This window comes from Bradysia coprophila, unplaced genomic scaffold, assembly GCF_014529535.1.
Source record: "Bradysia coprophila strain Holo2 unplaced genomic scaffold, BU_Bcop_v1 contig_358, whole genome shotgun sequence".
NCBI classification, from domain to species: Eukaryota; Metazoa; Arthropoda; class Insecta; order Diptera; family Sciaridae; genus Bradysia; species Bradysia coprophila.
Genome location: NW_023503616.1, coordinates 118,502 through 140,306, shown reverse-complemented (window position 1 = coordinate 140,306; position 21,805 = coordinate 118,502). Strand labels below are relative to the sequence as shown.

Here is a 21,805-nt window from a genome sequence, read left to right as displayed (position 1 = left end):
TGGGATTTTATACACGCAACTGTCAAGTTACGAATATTTGGAGTTACGAGAATACATGTCATTCCGCGACTCATCATATATATCATCTTTTATATCATTCTACAAACACGGTGGAGAAATATTTAGTAAACATAAATTTTCCTTTTCACATGATTCATGATTTTCCTTTTCACTTGATGTTACATGATTCATGAAGATGACGATGGGCAAACCACTCGATATGCAACTCTTTTTTCAGCGTGCTAATCCGATGCAACTCTTTTTTTACCGTGCAACTCTTTCGCAACCCATCTGCAACTATTTTGTAATTCTTTTCATATGCACTTTTTGTCCACAAAATGTAATAGTACATCACGTCCGTGGGTCCAAATAAAAATGGGGACTTTTACGTTAGTACTGTGCTTTACATGATTAGGAAATGTAATTGCATATTGCATATGAGCGAAGTGTCATACTTTGAGGTAATACGTAAATTTAAAATTAATCTTCACGTCTTCAGTTATAGATCTCTTCATTTGGCTAACCTTACAAAGGCGAAATATTTTTTTTCTGAGAAATCACCAACAAATTTTAGAATTTTTTGGAACAATTTAGTGACTTTACTTGGCTTAACTTCAAATATAAACGTTTCCTGGTTACTTCAAATTGCTCAATCAACTTTTTAGTACGAATTTTCAGTTTATTGGTTTTCTTAACAAAGAATTTAAAAATTACCCCGTTTCGCGAAGTTTGCTTCTTTGATGATAACATGGCGGATTTCATACAAAAATTCACCTACTGTGATTATTGTCATCGCCGTGATGGCCGTGATGTTGTTGCATTTTTTTGTATGTAAAATCATCAGACGTGGTGTGTTCCCGCGTATCTAATAAAATGGCCCTAAGTTTACAGCCCTGGTTGTAATCGACCAATGGTACAAAACTTTATTTTACCTGGAAGCACGAAATTGTGGTATGCGATCGCACTGTCAGTCGTCAAAATTTTGATCTATAGTTTCCTCAATAACGATTGCAGGGAGCATAATGACCGTTATATACGGCGTCACTGTAATACTTATCGTCATGTAAACTTACCTTTAAAATTGTTGAAAGGTAAAAAAATTAAATGTCATTACTGTCACGCGTGATACACTTGTTTATAGAGCGACTTTATTTGTAGTACATCTTTTAAAAAAAGTTCATATTATCGAAATCAAACTTGAAACAGTGACGTGTTTAGGTTCAACATAGAGAAAATTAAAATAATTAAATTCAAAACTTAACAAATTAGGCAGAATAGTTGAAAAAAGAAGTAAGTAAAATAAATAAAAAAAATTTCGACAATTTTCTGCAAGTATAGCAAAAAGAACACGTCAATGCATTTTCCTAATTTTCTCCATTAAGTAATTTCACACTTGAATTTGTTCCTTTCTTTCTTTAGATAATAAGAAAATGGATCCCGAAGGTGCTGGCACACCGCAAGGAGCAGAAAGTGAACCAAAATCGATCAACCCTGATCAGCGACCAAATTCTAACACCAATCAAGAAGATAATCTCAGTGCCGATCCAATTGCAATATTGTCCATTTCACATCAAAATGAGCAGCAGCCGCGTACATCAGGATCTCCGGTCAAGAAAAAAGATGTCCGAACATCGCCGAAAAAGCAAGCTCCAAAGCAGTATGATGCACAGTCATCGACTTCTCCGAAAAAGACGGCAAATCAACAACATGCTGATCCTCAAATGACAATTTCATCGGAAAATCAGCAATGTTCGATTGAATCAGACGTTTCGAAAAACGAAATTCCTCACCAGCCTAAACAGAAAGCAGAAAGACCGCCGAGAACATCAGGTTCTCCAGACAAGAAAAAAGATGGCCGACCATCGCCGAAAAGGCAAGCTCAAAAGCAGTCTGATGTGCAGTCATCGACTTCTCCGAAAAAGATAGAAGATCCGCAAGAAGCTTCATCGGGAAAACAACCATCAGCCCAATCTTCGAATCAACCAACAGTAACAACTGAAATGCCACATTTACTGTGTCCCTATAAGGGATCGGGTACACGTGGAACTAAATTCAAAAGTTTACTCGAAACAAACTATCTGAAACTGAATATCGACAAAATGAAGGACTCAGCGTATCATTACGATGTAACGATTGAGCCAGATAAACCAAAGAAAAATATGCCGAAGATATTTCAACAATTTTGCACAAATAATTTTCCTGGTACAGGCATTGCCTTTGATGGGGCGCGTAATGCATATTCACCAATAGTTTTGAGTCTGGAAAAAATTGAGCGTGAAGTCGATTTTATTCATCCAGAAACGGGTGGCGTCCGCAAGTACCTCGTCAACATAAAAGAAACGGAGAATATGGAAGTTGCATTGAACCCATTGAGAACGTAAGTGGTTTGGCTCGCCTTTATTTATCATTTAAAAATATTTAAAACAATCTTTTCGTACAGATACCACTCGACGCGTCAATATGATGCACCGCAAAGAGCACTGCAGTGCATTGATGTCATTTTGAAAGGAGCATTTCAGCAGAAACATTTAGAAATGGGCATCCAAGCGGCACGATCATTTTTCATACCAGCTAGTAATCGTGAATACTTGGGTGACTTTTTCGAACTATGGCTGGGTCTGTTTCAAAGTTCGGTGCTTGGATCTAATATATATATCAATGTAGATATAGCACATAAAGGATTCCCCGAACGATATGATTCGCTGGTAAAGATGTTAGAGCAAATGGCGAACGAATATCGATGTGATATACGTCAGGCCACTAATTATATGAGACGGCATCTATCCGGAATGGATGTAATTTACAAGACACCCACTGTTGACGGAACAATGTATAGTTATAAATTTGTGGATCTGGTTGGAGTGCCGGATAAAGAAACATTCAAAGATAAAGATGGCAATCGACTTACAGTTGCCGAATATTTTCAAACCCAAAATTATACTATTACCCGACCCGATTTACCGTGTGTTAAGCTCGGTAACAGCATCAAAAACATAGTCGTACCAATGGAGCACTGCTCCCTTTCAGATCGTCAGGTGAACTAAAAAATAATGTTTTCTAACGAATAAGTGTTTTGACTCATGAAATTTTCCTTGCAGGCTATCAACAGAAAATGTACCGAAAATCAGACACGTAAAATCATTAGGGTCGCTGCGACTTCTACCGATGTTCGGAAATCCAAAATCATGGACATGTTAGACAAGATACAACACAACGAATCACCAATTGTACGGAGTTTCGGATTGGAACTTGACACGAATTTCGCCAAGGTCCAGGCACGATGTTTGAAAGCGCCAAGTATTGTGTATGGTAATGGCAAACTTGTAGAAGTGAAAAATGGTGTCTGGCGTGGAGAAGGACAGCCATTCTTGATCCCGGAATCTGCCAATAAGTGGGCCATTTTGAATGTGAATCAACGCACACGAAACAATGATTTAAATGAGTTGGCAGCAAGTGTACGAAAATTTTAATTTCTTTTACTTCAAATTTTCACAATTTGATTTTTCTTCAGTTTTTTAGAATTAGTAAGCCGACCAATCTGAATCTTGCTGAAAAACCAACTTACGTGCGTTCTGTTAACACTGTTAACCCTCGCGACATCGATGCAAATATTCAAAAAGAATTGGAATTTGCGAAGAATGAACAAATTCGAATTTTGTTCTGCATAATACCCGATTCTGGTCCAATGTACTCAAAAATTAAGCAGTTGGCTGAAACACGTATCGGTGTGCTTACGCAGTGTATAAAGGGCACAACGGTTTTCAAGAAAAGGAAGGACGGCAGCACCATATCTAACATTTTGTTAAAATGCAACGCCAAGCTCAACGGAACCAATCATCGTTTGAACGAGTCTCCAATACTTGAGGACAAGTGTATGTTAATCGGCGCTGATGTCACCCATCCGTCTGGCGAACAGAAAAGTATTCCTAGGTAAAGATGTCTTAGCGTCAATCCATTATGACCGTAATTTGTAATCAATGTTGATTCTGTATTCACAGTGTTGTCGGTGTGGCGGCATCGCATGACGGGAACGCTTTTTGCTACAATGTTTGTTGGCGTTTACAAGGACCGCGAGTAGAAATCATTCAAGATTTTCAACAAATTATCGTGGAACATTTAAGATTCTACCAGAAGAAGAACGGTCACTTACCGAATAAAATTTTATATTACCGGGATGGTGTATCCGAGGGCCAGTTCCAACAAGTAATGGCTAGCGAGAAAATGGCTATGGTTCGGTTAGTGGTCATATACTAGTCCAGATGTTGATCTTAATAACTAACTCTATAACTTCTCCTTGAAGGGCATGCAATGAAATTGAACCAGGTTACGAGCATAAGGTTAAAATGACCATCATCGTGGTTCAGAAACGCCATCATACACGATTTTTCCCTGGGAAAACCGAAATCGGTGGAAAAGACCGAAACAACAATGTACCAGCTGGAACCATCGTCGATACGGAAATAACACACCCGAATGAAAATCACTTTTACTTAGTGTCCCATCAATCCATCCAGGTACGGTCTAATGTCACTGCGAAAGACACAGCGATTTTAAAAACTGATTCTAACTCACTCATAGGGTGTGTCTAAACCAACCAAATATTGCATTTTACTGGACGAAGCAAATCATTCGATAGACGATCTGCAGGGACTGTCGTACAACTTATGCCATTTGTTTTCACGGTGCAATCGATCAGTTTCGTATCCGGCACCAACCTATTATGCCCATTTGGCTGCGTACCGCGGTAGAGTCTACATTGAGTGAGTGAAAACCATTTATGGCATAACTTATGTGCAAGATGTGACGTAAAATTTTGTTTTTCTTTCAGGAATGCACGCTTGAATATGAAGAACTTGTTGAATGAATGGCAAAATCGATCGATCCACGATCACATTGCTAACGAGCATCCAATGTTTTTCGTCTAATTTGGTACAATATGAGATGGCTGTCTTGCATGTGGTGACATATTATTAAGTTTATTGAGGCTATATATTCGTTTTATTGAATTGAATTGAATTGAATTTATTGACACCGCCAAAAAACTGGCTGAATATAAAAATGTACAAAATATACAAAATATACAAACGTAGATAACATAAATACTTAAGACTACTTCCGTCAAACACTAAAAACCAAGCTCCTCTAAAATTAAACTTTTAAACGTCGTTCTATTCTCACACCTAGTCACAACCGCTTTATGCTTATTAATAAGTCTAATCAGCCGAACGATCGGTTGTTCTGATAAATACACATTCGAAAACCGCGGCTCAACCAGCAATTTCATAGTAGTCTCTCGAAAACCGTAAACACTTTCACTTCGAACAAATCTAGGCGAGATAATATCATCAGTCACGTTTCCTTTATACAAATCAAAAGCAAGCATTGCATCAGCTATTGTTCGACGAGTATCCAAACTTTGTAACTTCAGTTGCTTGCATCGATCCTCGTAAGGAGCCAACCTGTATGTCGTTGCGTTACTACGGCTTTCTAGCAAATAGATAACGAACTGTTTCTGTATAGATTCAATATCGTCTTTGTAGATTTGCGCCGCAGGATTCCAAATTGTTGATGCAAATTCCAGCCTTGGACGTACATAAGCCAAATAGAGTATACGTTGTGTCTCTTTGGTAAAATTGCCGTTGGAAAAATGTTTAATGCATCCAATCATCTGGCGACACTTCATTCCCATATGCTCAATGTGACTGCCCGGGTGAAACCACCTGTTGACCAAAAATCCCAAATCGTTCATTTCTTCGACTCTCTCTATGACGTGATCACCCATTGTGTAATCGGCTTTGATGAACGATGATTCACTTCGGTAAATGCTGAATATGTAACATTTGTCCTTGTTGAATTGAAGACGATTCTCTGTGTTCCATCTATTAACGTTATCGATATCTCGCTGCATTCGATGTATATCGCTGTGATCGAAGATAATGGACGCCAACTTGATGTCATCCGCAAATAGTAGAGGGCACACAAATTCAAGAACGTCGACTACATCATCGATAAACACTGTGAACATTTGTGGGCCAAGAGAACTTCCGGCCGGTACTCCAGATGTAGATTCGTACAATCTTGACTTAAAAATGCTGATTTGAACGTAATTGGTCCTCCCAACCAGATATTGACACATCCACCTTGCTGTTTTCTTCCCAATACCAAATCTCGCAAATTTCACAATTAACAAACGTATTATCACTTTGTCGAAGGCAGTTTTGTAATCACCGTAACACAAGTCGAGTTGACATGATCGTTCGAACGCATTGTGAGCCATAATTGATAGACCTAGCAGATTGGTGACAACTGATCTCTTATTCCTGAATCCATGTTGCGCGCTTTTCAGTTGAGGTTGAATAATCTCACTAATCTTCTTCTTCACTGCAATATCATGGATTTTTAGTACGATCGTTTGGATGGCTACGACTCTATAGTTCTTTACGTCTGCTTTGTCACCCTTTCTTTTGTATACCGGAACGATTCGTGATATTTTCGATGTGGCCGCTATTTCACCAATATTGAAAGATTTTTGATACAGCAACCATATTGGCCATGCAACTGATGATGCACACATTTTCAAAACCGATGGTTTTATCTCGTCTGGTCCAGCTCCACTCTTCCATTCCAGTGTATGAATCGCTGCTTCAATGTCAAACAACGAGACATTAATTTCTTCAGCACTACTTATCGGAACGTAAATATCGTCAAAATCCCAATTCTCTTCATCAGGTACGTAAATCGATTCGAAGTAATCAGCAAACAAGTCTACCACTTCTTCCGTTGTATTGCCAATTTTATCACCGAATTTTAGTCTGTCAGGGTACTTTTCGATGCCACCATTCATTTTCGCAAACTTCCAAAATTCAGCTGGATTCGATTTGATATTTTCTTGTGTCTGGCGGATATATTCGTTGTATCGACGGTCGCTTTCCTCACTGAATAATTTATGTGCCTCTTCATATTCCAACGTTGTTGATTCGTTTCTGGCTTTTCGTTTAAACAACTTGTCACGACGATTCTTAAGACGCTGTAACTCTGGAGACCACCATTTCGGTTTGTTCGAGTATTTTCTGACTGTTTTCTTTGGCACGTTTTGTTCGATTAGAGATTTAATGGTCTGAACGAAGAATTCGTATGCTGCGTCAACATCTCTGATATTAAATTCGTGTTGGAAATTGATCGCATTCAGTTGGCATTCCATTCTATCATAGTGTCCGCGTGCATATTGATACACAGTAACGTCTTCGGTCTTTACAGAGGAATTAGCATAGTAATCCACCATTATTTCGTAAGGTACGTGGCTTGGATCTTGTTGATTTTGTTCGATGATAGTGAAGTTGTCCTTGCTGAGTCTGAATTCGTTTGAATTTTTGACAAAAACCAAATCCAAAACATTTGAAGACGTGTTGCGAAAATCCGACAGTTGAGACAATGACAAACTGAGCATTTTGTCCAAAAAATACAGAGCATCGGTTTGGTAGTTTTATAGGCTCCCATTCGCAGTGGCATTCGTTAACGTGTGTGGCAAATATCCATTGTCATCATCGTAATCAGCTGTCCAAACAATATCATGAAGGTTGAAGTCACCGACAACTATGATCTTGTGCATACGGTATTTTTCTACGATGAATTTAACACGTCGATAATGTTTCATTGCTACTTCTAGGTCGAATGTACTTTGGTAGCAAACGTAGACCACCATTGCCTGGGGCTTGATGAGTATTTCAATAGCCAAAAATTCACTGTTTAGGTCGACGTCATCAATGAAATCGAATACAATTGCTCTGCTGTTTAATGTGTGAAGGACCAAAATAGCAACTCCACCTGCTCGCCTTAAATTCTGGATAATTCGGTCATTACGGTACACTTTAAAGGCATCAGGAAAGTAAACACTGCTCGAAATACTAGCGTCCGCCTTAGTTTCGGTGAAACACAGCACTTTGTAGGTCGACAGTTCAATTTTCATGCTGATGTTGCGTTTATTTGAAATACTCCGGCAGTTGTTATAGTATATCGGCATCGAATCCATGTATTCGGTTTGGTTTGGGCAGGTTTGAGCGGTCGGTTCGGTATCATTTCCAGTTGAACTTCGGAAAAACGTCGTGATGAGCGGTTGATGCTTTCTCTTGCGATCACATACGGTAGTAGAAAAACGATTCAAATTACTTGGTGTAGTGTCATAATTTGCTTGGCTAGAACATATACTGTTTAAAGTGTTACCTGAGAGGTAATCTCCTATGCCTGTAAATGTGTCTCCACAACTGGTGCTACTGGACTCTGGGGACCTAGATCCATCAGTACGGGCGTTTTCGGTTCTTCGTTTTTTGATTCCGGTTCTTGATTGGCAGACTCTTGATTGCTGGGTTCACTATTGACGGGTACTTGATTCCATTGAAATTTCGGTACAGCTGACGTTTTCAACTCCAAATCGAATTCACGTATTCGACTGGTTTCAGGCCAATATATCGGGTCCATTAGTTTAGCGAAATTGGATGTCGAACATTTGATGCAGAACGAAACGAAAGAGTAAGTCGATAAGTCCCTCTCTTTCTTGACCAACTTACGGACCTCTATGTCTGGTGACGTTATTCCAATCGAATTTTTGATGTAATCGGTTATCTCGTCCGAAGTTGTTTCCCGATGCACACGTGAAAGCCAAATAGCTTTTTCTGGTTTGGTTTTGAAACGGTTTAAAGGTCTTCCAATCACATTTTTCGATGTACCAGACATAACTGGCTTGTCTGATTTGGGCGTTTGTTTAGACCTCGACGTTGTCGGCGTTCCCTTGTATGAGACAATACCTTGTTTGGCTGTATCGGCATAAGATTTCTTGCTATTGACATTCGGCACCTGATCAAGCGTCTTTTTAATCGACGAGATGTTTTCATTATTGACTTTAATTGACTCTCCAACAGCTACTTTTTGCAGCGATACAGTTTCATTCATCGTGTCGACTGATGCTTTCAATCCTTCAATCGTTGATGTTTGAGTTTCGATCTTTTGGACTAAAGTTTCAATTACGGTTTGTAGTTGTTGACTATTTTTGGCGGTATGAGACTTTGACGGTGTCCAAGCTGGTGTAACGGTTACGGTTTTAGATAGCGATAATACGGGATTCTGAACATCGATGGTACTTTGAACCAAGTTGACGGAAGCGGTGGATTGTTTACGTTTCGGTGATGGCATTTCATTTGGTTCTCCTAGACATTTATCGCAGACCATCACAATGTTTTCGATGAAGAAAATCTCCTCCACTGTCTTATCAACTCCATAGCATGGCAGATGAATCGGGTCCTTGCAGCGAAAACAGAAACGTAAACGATCAGCAGAAATGTTCTTAGGCGGACAGTCTTCCTTCGAACATTTTCTCAGCGGCGGTGTCATATTGATAAAATCAAAAATTCTGGTTACTTTTTCAAAATTATCAATATTAAAAACCAAGTTTTACCTGGATGGGTATTTTTCTTTTTATTTCAATAAAAAAAGAAAAATCCCAAAAAGAAAAAGATACGATCCAAAATTACAAAAATTTGCGCCAAAAAATATTCGAACCGACGTCCTGACAATTCGAAAACTGTCAGCACTGCTGACGTTTGACAATATCAGCAGAGTTAAACGAAAACAAACGGATTTAATTGAAAATTACAATTAATGCACACATAAATCACTGTAATCTTTAACATTCACATGAAGCAGAAGTTTCACTGATCAAAATGACAACAATTCCAACATTTGAACAGCAAAATATCAATTTAAAAACTCGAATTCAAGATTCAAACACAAAAGAAAAACAACCGTCTTCTTCTTCTTCTTCTCCTGTTAAATAATGTTTTCTAACGAATAAGTGTTTTGACTCATGAAATTTTCCTTGCAGGCTATCAACAGAAAATGTACCGAAAATCAGACACGTAAAATCATTAGGGTCGCTGCGACTTCTACCGATGTTCGGAAATCCAAAATCATGGACATGTTAGACAAGATACAACACAACGAATCACCAATTGTACGGAGTTTCGGATTGGAACTTGACACGAATTTCGCCAAGGTCCAGGCACGATGTTTGAAAGCGCCAAGTATTGTGTATGGTAATGGCAAACTTGTAGAAGTGAAAAATGGTGTCTGGCGTGGAGAAGGACAGCCATTCTTGATCCCGGAATCTGCCAATAAGTGGGCCATTTTGAATGTGAATCAACGCACACGAAACAATGATTTAAATGAGTTGGCAGCAAGTGTACGAAAATTTTAATTTCTTTTACTTCAAATTTTCACAATTTGATTTTTCTTCAGTTTTTTAGAATTAGTAAGCCGACCAATCTGAATCTTGCTGAAAAACCAACTTACGTGCGTTCTGTTAACACTGTTAACCCTCGCGACATCGATGCAAATATTCAAAAAGAATTGGAATTTGCGAAGAATGAACAAATTCGAATTTTGTTCTGCATAATACCCGATTCTGGTCCAATGTACTCAAAAATTAAGCAGTTGGCTGAAACACGTATCGGTGTGCTTACGCAGTGTATAAAGGGCACAACGGTTTTCAAGAAAAGGAAGGACGGCAGCACCATATCTAACATTTTGTTAAAATGCAACGCCAAGCTCAACGGAACCAATCATCGTTTGAACGAGTCTCCAATACTTGAGGACAAGTGTATGTTAATCGGCGCTGATGTCACCCATCCGTCTGGCGAACAGAAAAGTATTCCTAGGTAAAGATGTCTTAGCGTCAATCCATTATGACCGTAATTTGTAATCAATGTTGATTCTGTATTCACAGTGTTGTCGGTGTGGCGGCATCGCATGACGGGAACGCTTTTTGCTACAATGTTTGTTGGCGTTTACAAGGACCGCGAGTAGAAATCATTCAAGATTTTCAACAAATTATCGTGGAACATTTAAGATTCTACCAGAAGAAGAACGGTCACTTACCGAATAAAATTTTATATTACCGGGATGGTGTATCCGAGGGCCAGTTCCAACAAGTAATGGCTAGCGAGAAAATGGCTATGGTTCGGTTAGTGGTCATATACTAGTCCAGATGTTGATCTTAATAACTAACTCTATAACTTCTCCTTGAAGGGCATGCAATGAAATTGAACCAGGTTACGAGCATAAGGTTAAAATGACCATCATCGTGGTTCAGAAACGCCATCATACACGATTTTTCCCTGGGAAAACCGAAATCGGTGGAAAAGACCGAAACAACAATGTACCAGCTGGAACCATCGTCGATACGGAAATAACACACCCGAATGAAAATCACTTTTACTTAGTGTCCCATCAATCCATCCAGGTACGGTCTAATGTCACTGCGAAAGACACAGCGATTTTAAAAACTGATTCTAACTCACTCATAGGGTGTGTCTAAACCAACCAAATATTGCATTTTACTGGACGAAGCAAATCATTCGATAGACGATCTGCAGGGACTGTCGTACAACTTATGCCATTTGTTTTCACGGTGCAATCGATCAGTTTCGTATCCGGCACCAACCTATTATGCCCATTTGGCTGCGTACCGCGGTAGAGTCTACATTGAGTGAGTGAAAACCATTTATGGCATGACTTATGTGCAAGATGTGACGTAAAATTTTGTTTTTCTTTCAGGAATGCACGCTTGAATATGAAGAACTTGTTGAATGAATGGCAAAATCGATCGATCCACGATCACATTGCTAACGAGCATCCAATGTTTTTCGTCTAATTTGGTACAATATGAGATGGCTGTCTTGCATGTGGTGACATATTATTAAGTTTATTGAGGCTATATATTCGTTTTATGACTTTACTATTGTATTTTGTACCTTTTGAGGCTGTATTATCATTAATCATTTTACAGAGTTTAACGACAATTAAAACCACTTTCGATAAAGTGAAACGGTTTTTGCATTGCGTAGAGTTTAAGCAATTTCTTTCACAACGACATTGCACGTAAAAAGAACTGGTTTTAGATTCTTGCCATCTACATTTGAAGTGACTGCACGCTGCTGTACACTGCGGTAGTTATGGGTGGTTATGGTTGTAGTTATTTTCTTTCTAAAAAGATCCTGTCCTGATTGCTACTCGAAGTGAGTGGATAAGCCAAATAAAATGCCCAGCCCATGTGGAAAACGTTTTGATTAATCAACCTCTTGATACTGAAAAATCAGTGAATATTTGGTGATTAACCACAACCACCGATGCACCGATTTCTAGCTATTCTTTGGTGATTTAACGTGCTTAGTAAATGACTTGTGACGATTGACCTAGTTTGTACCTTGTTAGTCACTTGATTAAAATTTGGTTAAGGCCAGGTTATGCGTCCTGACATATGTGTGATATATCGGACCATGACCTGGCCTTAATCATGTGAGTGGCTTTCCCCTCGGCCCAGCCAGGGCCTTTTTTAGAGAACGTTAATTCTGAAGTTTTTCGAAAAATTCGGATATTTTTCGGAATTTTTCAGAACTAAAATTCTCTAAAATAGGCCCTGAGCCCATTGCCCAAGTTTTTCGCCATAAATGTTCTGCCTATGCTCGTCTCATATCAATACAGTTGTCCATTTGAGAATTTTGTATTATGCTTCATTTTGCACTTTTATTTTGTCTTCTCTAAATAGAAGTAAGCACAAGATCAACACGTCTTAAACTATAATGTTTGGATGTCAATGAAATTGAACAACAATTATGGACGTCCATACGCTCAAAGTGTGTGAATTGTTCTTGTGACTGTTATCGAAACCAGAAACGATCGGACTCCCACTTCTTTTTTTAAATATTTTTTTAATAATTTCCATCTCTCTTCCGTTTTAAGGCTTCACGTTGTTTTACTTTTTTTTTTAACATGACAGGTTTATCTACTCGATCTAAAACATCAATATAATAACTTGACCTAACCCGAAAAATTTGTATGAAAGGTTCAAGTTGCCTGGAACGTGATCTTACATACTCGAATGCATCCAGGTTCAAGTCAGATCGTTTTTCTCAATTTACCTGACCTGACCTAAACTTTTAAGTCGAACATTTATCCAAGCTTTAAACGTGAGTGGAAGAATGTTGTTCGCAAAATTGACTAATTGTGACAAACAACGTGTGTATCGCCAAATAACATAGCATCTGCAACCTCGTCTGCAACCCATTAAATTTATACTTGTGGCGGTTCAAAAAATGTTGTTTATTTTGTGGCAGGTCATATTAGAGAGGCTAAATATCCGTTAAAGAAAATCTGTTCTAGTGATTGGTTCAGTGCTATGCAAATAATCATCTCATACTTACTTTCGCTTAGTGTATGTCAACAAAATCGTTTTCTCCATTTGTTTTCACATTTTGCTACAACATATATAACGGAAGACTAGTCGAGATTTGAAATGAGCGACTAAAACGACAGGAAAATATTATATGGAAATTCTTACACGCATGACAAAAATGAGAAGCACTGAAAGAAGGAAGTAAAATCTCTGTTGTTATGTTTGTATCATTATTCTGTGTAAAATACGGTCTCATCCCGTTCAAACACACGTTCATCGGTCGAACGCACACAAATAGTGCTATAGTATAGCTATATACTAATTCCTTCTTCTCTCTTTTTTTGTTTATCTAACATGCTCATCTTTAAATGATTTTTAATGTAAATATTTATGTAAAATTTTACGATGATCTTTTTTTTTATTTATTGCTTGATCTATGCCATGCTGGTATGTAATAATATAATCGTCGTTATGACCTTAGGACCAAGCGAACAAGTAAGTTCAATTCAAAGTAAAACGGAAACTTGGAAAAAAATTAATTATTTATGTTACACAAAAGAGTTATGGGTTACAGTTTCAGGAATGAAAATAAAACACGAGCACAGACTGGTGTTTTGTAGTAAAATCTTTGGTTTCGTGGTTAAGTGAACCCGAAATTTAATTGTTAGAATTGTAACGTATGAATGAAGGAAATCTTGTATCGAACTATATGTGTAATACTTGTACTGTAAGTGGTGTATATACAGAAATATAGAGTGTGCAATTTCTTCTATGATCGATAGCAGAATGTTAGAAAGCATTCAATATTATATATTACAAAAACAAAGAAAAATATTTAGGATGATGAGATGGAATCAGATTTTTTTTCGTGGGATAATATTTGGTCCAGAATATTCGTAACTATTCGTTCTGCGCTTCGTTTATTGAGGTGTGATTGAACAATAACTGTGAACACGAACGCATTTCATCCATCCATAAACAACATATAGTGTTCCAGTCCGAATTTCGAACAGCTTTCAAAAATGGATGCCTCGGGTACGCAGCTGTCAAAACAAATTTTTTCTTCTACTAATTGACACCTGTATGATGTCATGCACCACATAATAGGGCTGACCCACAACAATAGCGAAAGAATGAACAGGATCGAACGGTAAATCAAAATAAATGCCTACCCACTCTGGGTTGCGTCTAATTGAATTTTCGCTTTTGAAAAAGAGAAACAATAAATCGAAAAAAAATAGTCGGAACCACATGATCGATTTGCTTATTAACGAACTATCTAAAATCACAATTTTAAAATGTTACAAATGAAAGGGTATGTATGAGACCTGTATTTCTTTTCAATCAACAATGAGCGTCAAGTTCTTGTTTTCCTCATAAAAAATGTCTCATTTCACATAGGATCGACAAAGATTCATTGAAAACGAAAGGGATCTCGCGACTAATTTCTTTGTACTACGTCTGTCTCCTATCTATAAATTTTTCACACTACGGCGCTCTTCATAGTATTTTTAATTGTAGTTTCATTCTACTATTCATTCTATCACATTAACAAAGAAACCCATCCCGTTTCAAACCTGGTTCTATTTATTCGTAAATATTTCAGGATCTCTATTCAGGTTTCTGATCAGTACAGCTACAGGTCACGTCAAAGTAAACTTCGAAAAAAAAAATCTAGTAACAAAACCTTTGCATCACATACACGTTCCATGCAGCGCAGCATTCAGATAAAAAAAGCCAGACACGTCGTGTTTGGGTCGAAATGAATCGTTCGTGAATGATATTTTTATTTTGCAAAGAAAATGCATTTCAGATCAATATAACTGGTGGGATGACTAATTGGTATTGAGGAGTGAGAATTGGAGATGGAAATGTAATTATTTTCTATCTGCAGTAATTTCTCGCTTTCAGCTCTACGCGCAAATAGTTGACTTCATGTAGAAAATCATGTTAAAAAATTAGCCACACATAATTGGCGTTAATTCTGACGATCTCGTTCTTAGATAGATTCTTTTTCCCACTGATCTTGTAAAATAATAGAACAAGATGTGAATCACCCTGACCCCTTGAGGTTCCTGCAAAATTTCATGAAGATCGGCTGACTACTTTCCGAGATAGCCCGTCGATAGATAGATAGAAACATACAGAGTAAGTTGAAGGATTTTACTTAATTATCCCGAAATCAATTCTGTTGCATCCAATCGAATGGCAACCGCATTGAATAAAATGAGGCTACAGTCACACATAATAGTCTAATTTGAATATTTAATATGTTCGTAATACGGTGTCGGCAATCCACCATTAATATTTGTATGGTGCAAAGGTGAGTGTGATGCAAGTGGAGGGGATAAAGAAGATGCATAACTTCCTTTGCGGTCCAACAGTACGCCACCGCTCGTTGTCATCGATACAGGTGGTGGTGGCATTGGTGATAATGTTGTCGGCGGAGGCATTTGTGTTAGCGTGGCCATTCGTAAACCTGAAATATTTTTTTCTTTCATTTAGCAACTTTTTCAGGCGGTGCTGGTTCATAAGTCTTCTATCGGTTTACGAAAATTTCAAGGTCTATGTCTTGATTGAATAACGAATAGGGCAAAAGTTTATCGTGTTTTAATACTAAATTTGGGCATACATATACGCTGACCGCAGAAAGAGCAGAACTCATGGCAAGAAAATTAGGAATCAACAGGAACTGATCGAAAGTAAAAGAGAATTTGACAGCAGTAGAAGGACAATCCGTCTTTCTTAATAATTATAGAAAAGGACAATTCTTCGCTCTTAGGATCTCTGAAACTGTTGGTCAAGTTTTCAATGTTAATCATTTTGTGCATGGAAAAAATATTCTGCGATCGAATTTTTTGCGATCAAATCCTATTTTTCTTGCCCTTAATTATTTTTTTAGAAAGATCAGTTTAAATACTTCCTCTTATATTTGTGTAAGGGATGATATAATGTAAGCAGATTGAACTTAAACGGTTGATAATTCGCTGTCATCAACGATGACAATAATAAGAGAAGAGTTCTCGTGCTATCTTATATTGCGAGAGCCTATTTTTAGTAGATTGATCTGGACAAATTTGCTAAAGTTTACCAAAAGTTACCAAAACTTTCCAAAACCAAAAAACTTTCCAAGTAAGTAAGTATAGTAGATTGATAAATTTTGTATCAAACACTATTTACAGAAATGAAGTAACAGATTTAATGAATTTGTTGCTATATGATTGCAGTTGATAAAAATTTAAATTGCTTCTTGCAACTAGGAACACCACCTACGTCACATACCTAAGGATTTTGCTTAAAGTTGAACATTGAACTGATCTAATAAAAACTAATCTACAACTTGCTATAAAACTCTTTTAAAACAAATTATTAGACAAAATTAATCATTCAAACATTCAAATGAACAATCTCGATTATCTTTATTATGTATCTAAACTTGTAGTATAACAGAGCAACGTCTTGATTATATTTTAACAATAAAATTCATATTTTAAGAGCTCAATAAAATAAAAATAAAAATTTCAAACCTCCGAAAGATCCCTTTCATTAAATCTTAATGAATGCAACACATAAAAAATGCTGCGAGTTACTTAACAACAAAATTATCAGTTTGTCAAATTTCAATTACATTTTAGTTGCTTAACAACAAACTACTTAACATCTTCTCAATGATTAGAGAATTTTAAACATTATTCTAAAACTTCTATCCGTTCTTGCATACGATATGTTGAAGTGGTTTCTTTCAAACCATAAATTACACGAATGTGTATTACAACGAACAGTTCCCTGTTTTATGGAGGGTTGGTAATTTATGTCAAAACAAAATGCTCAAGTACTTGTAGATGAATTTGGCTTGAACACTTGACTTTTTCTTGACTTAATATGTGGTCTTACAGTGAACGACATCTCAAATGTCTCACTGTCATTTTTTTCAGAGAATGTCATTGTGAATTTGCAATGACACAATAAAATTCTCAGAAAAATTTGACAGTGAGACATTTGAGATGTCGTTCACTGTAGTATTGTTCATCTTGTGTTATGATAAATTGTGATTTTCTAATCTATAGTGCAAGGAATATTGACCGAGGGATGTGTTTAGTGAATAGACACATTTAGCACACAAAACAGACCTGCGTCGTCAGAGAAGACAGTGGAAATCGACTTACTGCATCAAAGATTCGGTACATCAATTTCGCAATGAAAACTGTTTTGGTTTGAGTCTCTGATTTTTTTTTTTCAATTTTCGTTTCCTTTGCGTTAGGAAATTATTTAGTTTGCCACTTTGATAGAACAATTCAAATGAAAACTAAAACTGAAATTAACTTACCTCCATCAAGTACGTATGGACTGTGATTGTATTGATAGCCGGGATAATCTATCGATCCATTTGCTCCTTGTAATGGTGACGATGTGCCATCTTGCATAGAACCGTGTGATATCTTTGAATATTGTGCTTCCGCTGCATACGAATTCCATGATTCAGCGTATGTGGCTGCCGGTGAATATGCATAGTCATATGACTGTGGATAGCAATTTTGTAATTCCTAGAGGCAATTTGTAGAATAGTCAATATCTGAGAATAATTTTCGGTAATTTTCTCAATGAATTACCTGAATCGATGCGCCATCATAGCCGTTTGATGATGGATAAAATCCACTTGGGCCTGGGTACGATTTCATTTGATGTTTTCGACGGAATCCTCTTGGTCGTCGCCTCAAGCTACCTTCGTCCTCAAACATGTACTCGGATTTCGAGTCGATTGTCCAATAATGTCCTTTGCCTGGCTTTCCGAGACCTATGCCCTATGCAAACAAGAACTCTTTTTTATAGAGAGACTTTAACAAATCCGATTACAATTTGTAATCGTTGGAGATGTTTTAAATTACTCGTAATTTACATTAATGGTAAACTTACCTTTGGAATTTTTACAAAACATTCGTTCAGGCTAAGATTGTGACGAACCGAATTTTTCCAACCGACGTACTGACCGCGAAAAAAATCATATCTGAAAGAAATTGGAATTTCGATTGGATTGTCTCAAAACTTTGAACGTAATACGTAAGCCTATCATTTTGATCACTAAAAACAAAACCTTCAATGTTGTTAACGTTTCATGAAATTTTCTGCTAAGTGTGGACATTAGAATTTTCTTTTATTTATTTAGATAGAACTTTTGCTCGAGACTCGTTATCGTTTTGCCGGTAATTAGATATTTCGTTCAACCAATTTGCATTCTTGAACATATTTCGTGTGAACTTGAATCACATTCTGCTGCATTATCTCATTATTGTTAAACTCTGTCGATTGATAGATCTTTGTCTGCGATATGATTATCAGATCTCGTATGAAGCAAAGGACGAATAGATTTTGACTCGCTAGTAATTTTGTGACAGGATTTTCAGACGTTGTTTCTCCTTGTGTTGTTGACTATACGTTAAGTCGAATAGAAGTTTTCCATTTGGAATATTATGGAATTTCGAATTTGAAAAATATAGATGTGTTCCATGACTACGAACTACGACTACTCCTCATACATACTTCCTCTATCAGGGAAACTTACTGGTTTTCGATAAGAAGTCAATAGGGCGCTTGTCATCCAATCTTGTCATTTTGGAGTTCCCAATACCCGAAGTTGCAAAACCTGAGGTTGGTGTAATGGGGACGATCCTTAAGGATATATAAACCAATCTCAGCTACTAAACCACAAGAACAGATAACCTATCGAAAGTGCCATATTTTGTCAGTAGTTTGGTTTTAACAAAACTGTGGGGAGTGGGTTTTTAGTCTACATTATAAATATGAGACGCAGGACTAAAGTGTCCACTGAACTAAATACGTTTCACATAAATACGGGAGTCGGACACATTTCTTATTGATATCAGTGAAACGGCCTGAAAAATAACTTCATTTCTAGGAAAAACCACTTTTTGTACGCGTAAGTGTTTATCGGGTTCAAGGACAGCAAAAGAAGAGGCTTCGGTAGCTATCATCAGTTACATAGTTAGTTTTAATTAAGTCAATTAACAATCTAGAAAGTTAAATATATCACAGTTTTATTTACATTAATTGGTAAGTGCTTCTCGGCCACTAGTCCGTGATATTTTGAAGTCTTAATTTATTCATTTTAATTACTTGACTGTGAAACTTCTACAGAGGTTCTGATGATAGATGCTACATAGCTGCAAATACAACGAAAAATCGTCTCTCACTGGTTTTCAACCCGAAATAGATTTTGCCTACAAAGCAAACGTTTTGTTTTCAATTTTACACGAATATTCTCGCAGATCCTCTTTATTTGTATGTTTTATATGTTGCGACACATCACGCTCGAAATCATTGAAAATCTAAAATCAATTTAAAGAGGTGCTGAAATGAGGTAATCGTTGAGAAACGTAGAATTATTGCGAAACATCAATGAAAAAGAACTTTAACACACGGCAATCATATGCGTAGAGTTCTTATCTTATCTACTACTTCATTTGATTTAACACGCTTCAGGATTGTTGTCGTTAAGTATCATGCAAAGGTAGAAACTGGACCGTATCCGCATATGTTTCGAATGTTTCCTATCTCAATACCGTAAACAGCGAAGTGAACCGTAAAACAAACAAGAACAAAATGTATGACAACAACACCGGATCAGTTTACTCACTTTTTCTGCAAATAATTATATATTTCACTAAGAGTCAGCTTTTTTTGTGGCGAATCCCTGATAGCCATGGCAATCATATTGATGTAACTTAATGGTGGTTTTTCGGCTCGTCTGCCTCCGGATGACTTTTTAGTGGTGTCGGGTGTGCTCAATTGCGAATCCATATGATGATGTTGGTGATGAGAGGACGACGATTTTTGCATTGGACTATTGGACGCATTACTGTTGTACGATATGTCCATGGATCCACCAATATTACTCATTTGTACATTACTATTTGAGCCGACGGTAGTTGATGTAGACGATGTTGGCGATAGGTTACTCGCATTATGTGATGTATCCACCGACGGTGAACTATTACAGTATTTTATCGTAGATGCGGTACCGCTACTGATGTGAGGCGTGGATGTTGGCAATCCAGTCATTGATAATGAGCTTATTGATGAGTTCAGTTGTGTCATCGAATTTCGGATCGGTGATGTTGATATAATAGAACTGTGAATTTTTGGCACTCCACTGCTAATAGACGGACTCATTATGGAACTATGCGAATTGTGATTTGGCGATGTATTATTAATGTATCGAATCATGTAGGATGGTTTATCATCATTTTGACTAATATGTTCCATTATATTCGGATGGTAGATTAAATGATGCGGTGGTTTTTCATCCAAATGACCGGAATTGTCCAGTACCTCTGTATTGGATGTGGATAGCATCGTTTGCATGGGTGGTATAGATGAGGTTGGCATTATATTCGATGGTAAATTTCGTTGATACATAAGATTTGAACTACTTGAATCTACGTGATCTTCAGATTTGATCATGTCGATACGGAACAACAAGGTCTATGATCTAATTAACCTCGACCTTTAACACAATTCTCGTTTTCACGTAATTGTTTAGAAAAAAATTCAAAATATTTAAATTAAAACGTAATCACCGACATCACACTACATAAATTTTTTTAAACAACTTTTTTTGCCTCCTTTTTTGTTTATTTATTCATCTTATTGATTGGTCTAGCATTGTTTGGGCAATTAAAAAATATTATAAATATTTAATTTATTCGCGTCTTATGAAAATAATTACACAGAATATGTCCAATGATGCCACAGAATTAATAAACAAATTTCCAAGTATAAGAGAAAGAACGTCTTAATCAGTTGAAATTTAAAATCGAACTAAATGAGCAAGCAACACTACAACACGGACTCATTTACGAGGTGGATTTTTTTTTCTATCTTAAACATAGCTTTTCTGAATGGTGTTCGGAGACGTACAGAGATGATCATGTGTTATGTTATTGCGTGTATGGTGTCTGAGTAGTGATTTGGTTGGCTGCTGATGGAAAACGATCGTGCATATGTATTGAGATGAGGTTTATATGTTAAAAATGGTGGACATTAGACGTTTTGGCAAAAAAAAGTTCCGTTTGTCACTAGATCTAAACTTTTTAACACGAGTTTTAACTGAGAGGACGCACGGTTTGGTCGTTGGTCAACCGCACTGTAAAAAAGTTAAATTAAATGGAAAACTGAGAATTGTCTAAGAAATATTCGTTTTATATTTAACATTTCCATAATTTTTTTATTGCTCAAAATGTTGTTGTGATAACTTCCTATGTGAAAGACCGAATGTTTTTCAAGAAAATCTGATTTGTTCATAAAATTTTATTGGCAAGACGAGCCAACAAGACTACGCCAGTTTTGCAAGTTTAACATGTTAGATACGGAAATCATATGACGAGTATTATTATCGGGTCTATCACTTCTATCGATCAAAGTATTTTTAATCGGTTAATTTCAAATCTTGTACTTCAATTTATTTAACATGTATTTTTCTTTATAAAGGACCCAGAGCTTGTCATTATTTTTGTCGTCGTTATCAAAAACCGATGAACCGTTTTTCGCAATAAAGGCAATGAAAAG

At 37.0% G+C, this 21,805-nt stretch overlaps 2 protein-coding genes across 2 annotated transcripts; one reads left to right on the top strand and one right to left on the bottom strand.

Moving 5' to 3' along the window:
- The first annotated feature begins 1,139 nt into the window (after positions 1 to 1,139).
- Positions 1,140 to 11,888, top strand: LOC119081579 (protein argonaute-2-like). Its single transcript, XM_037190613.1, has 16 exons — positions 1,140 to 1,290; positions 1,420 to 2,377; positions 2,441 to 3,035; positions 3,099 to 3,455; positions 3,512 to 3,930; positions 3,999 to 4,235; positions 4,301 to 4,514; positions 4,579 to 4,760; positions 4,829 to 4,922; positions 9,681 to 9,818; positions 9,875 to 10,231; positions 10,288 to 10,706; positions 10,775 to 11,011; positions 11,077 to 11,290; positions 11,355 to 11,536; positions 11,605 to 11,888. Exons 2-16 carry the CDS (start codon positions 1,431 to 1,433, stop codon positions 11,699 to 11,701), a joined length of 4,689 nt encoding a protein of 1,562 aa, XP_037046508.1. The 5' UTR covers positions 1,140 to 1,290; positions 1,420 to 1,430; the 3' UTR covers positions 11,702 to 11,888.
- A 3,483-nt stretch (positions 11,889 to 15,371) lies between these two features.
- Positions 15,372 to 21,066, bottom strand: LOC119081615 (forkhead box protein F1-A). The gene is made up of 5 exons (XM_037190661.1): positions 19,875 to 21,066; positions 18,137 to 18,227; positions 17,833 to 18,024; positions 17,550 to 17,766; positions 15,372 to 15,701 (listed from the first exon to the last, which is right to left on the bottom strand). Exons 1-5 carry the CDS (start codon positions 20,699 to 20,701, stop codon positions 15,475 to 15,477), a joined length of 1,554 nt encoding a protein of 517 aa, XP_037046556.1. The 5' UTR covers positions 20,702 to 21,066; the 3' UTR covers positions 15,372 to 15,474.
- Positions 21,067 to 21,805: the final 739 nt, after the last annotated feature.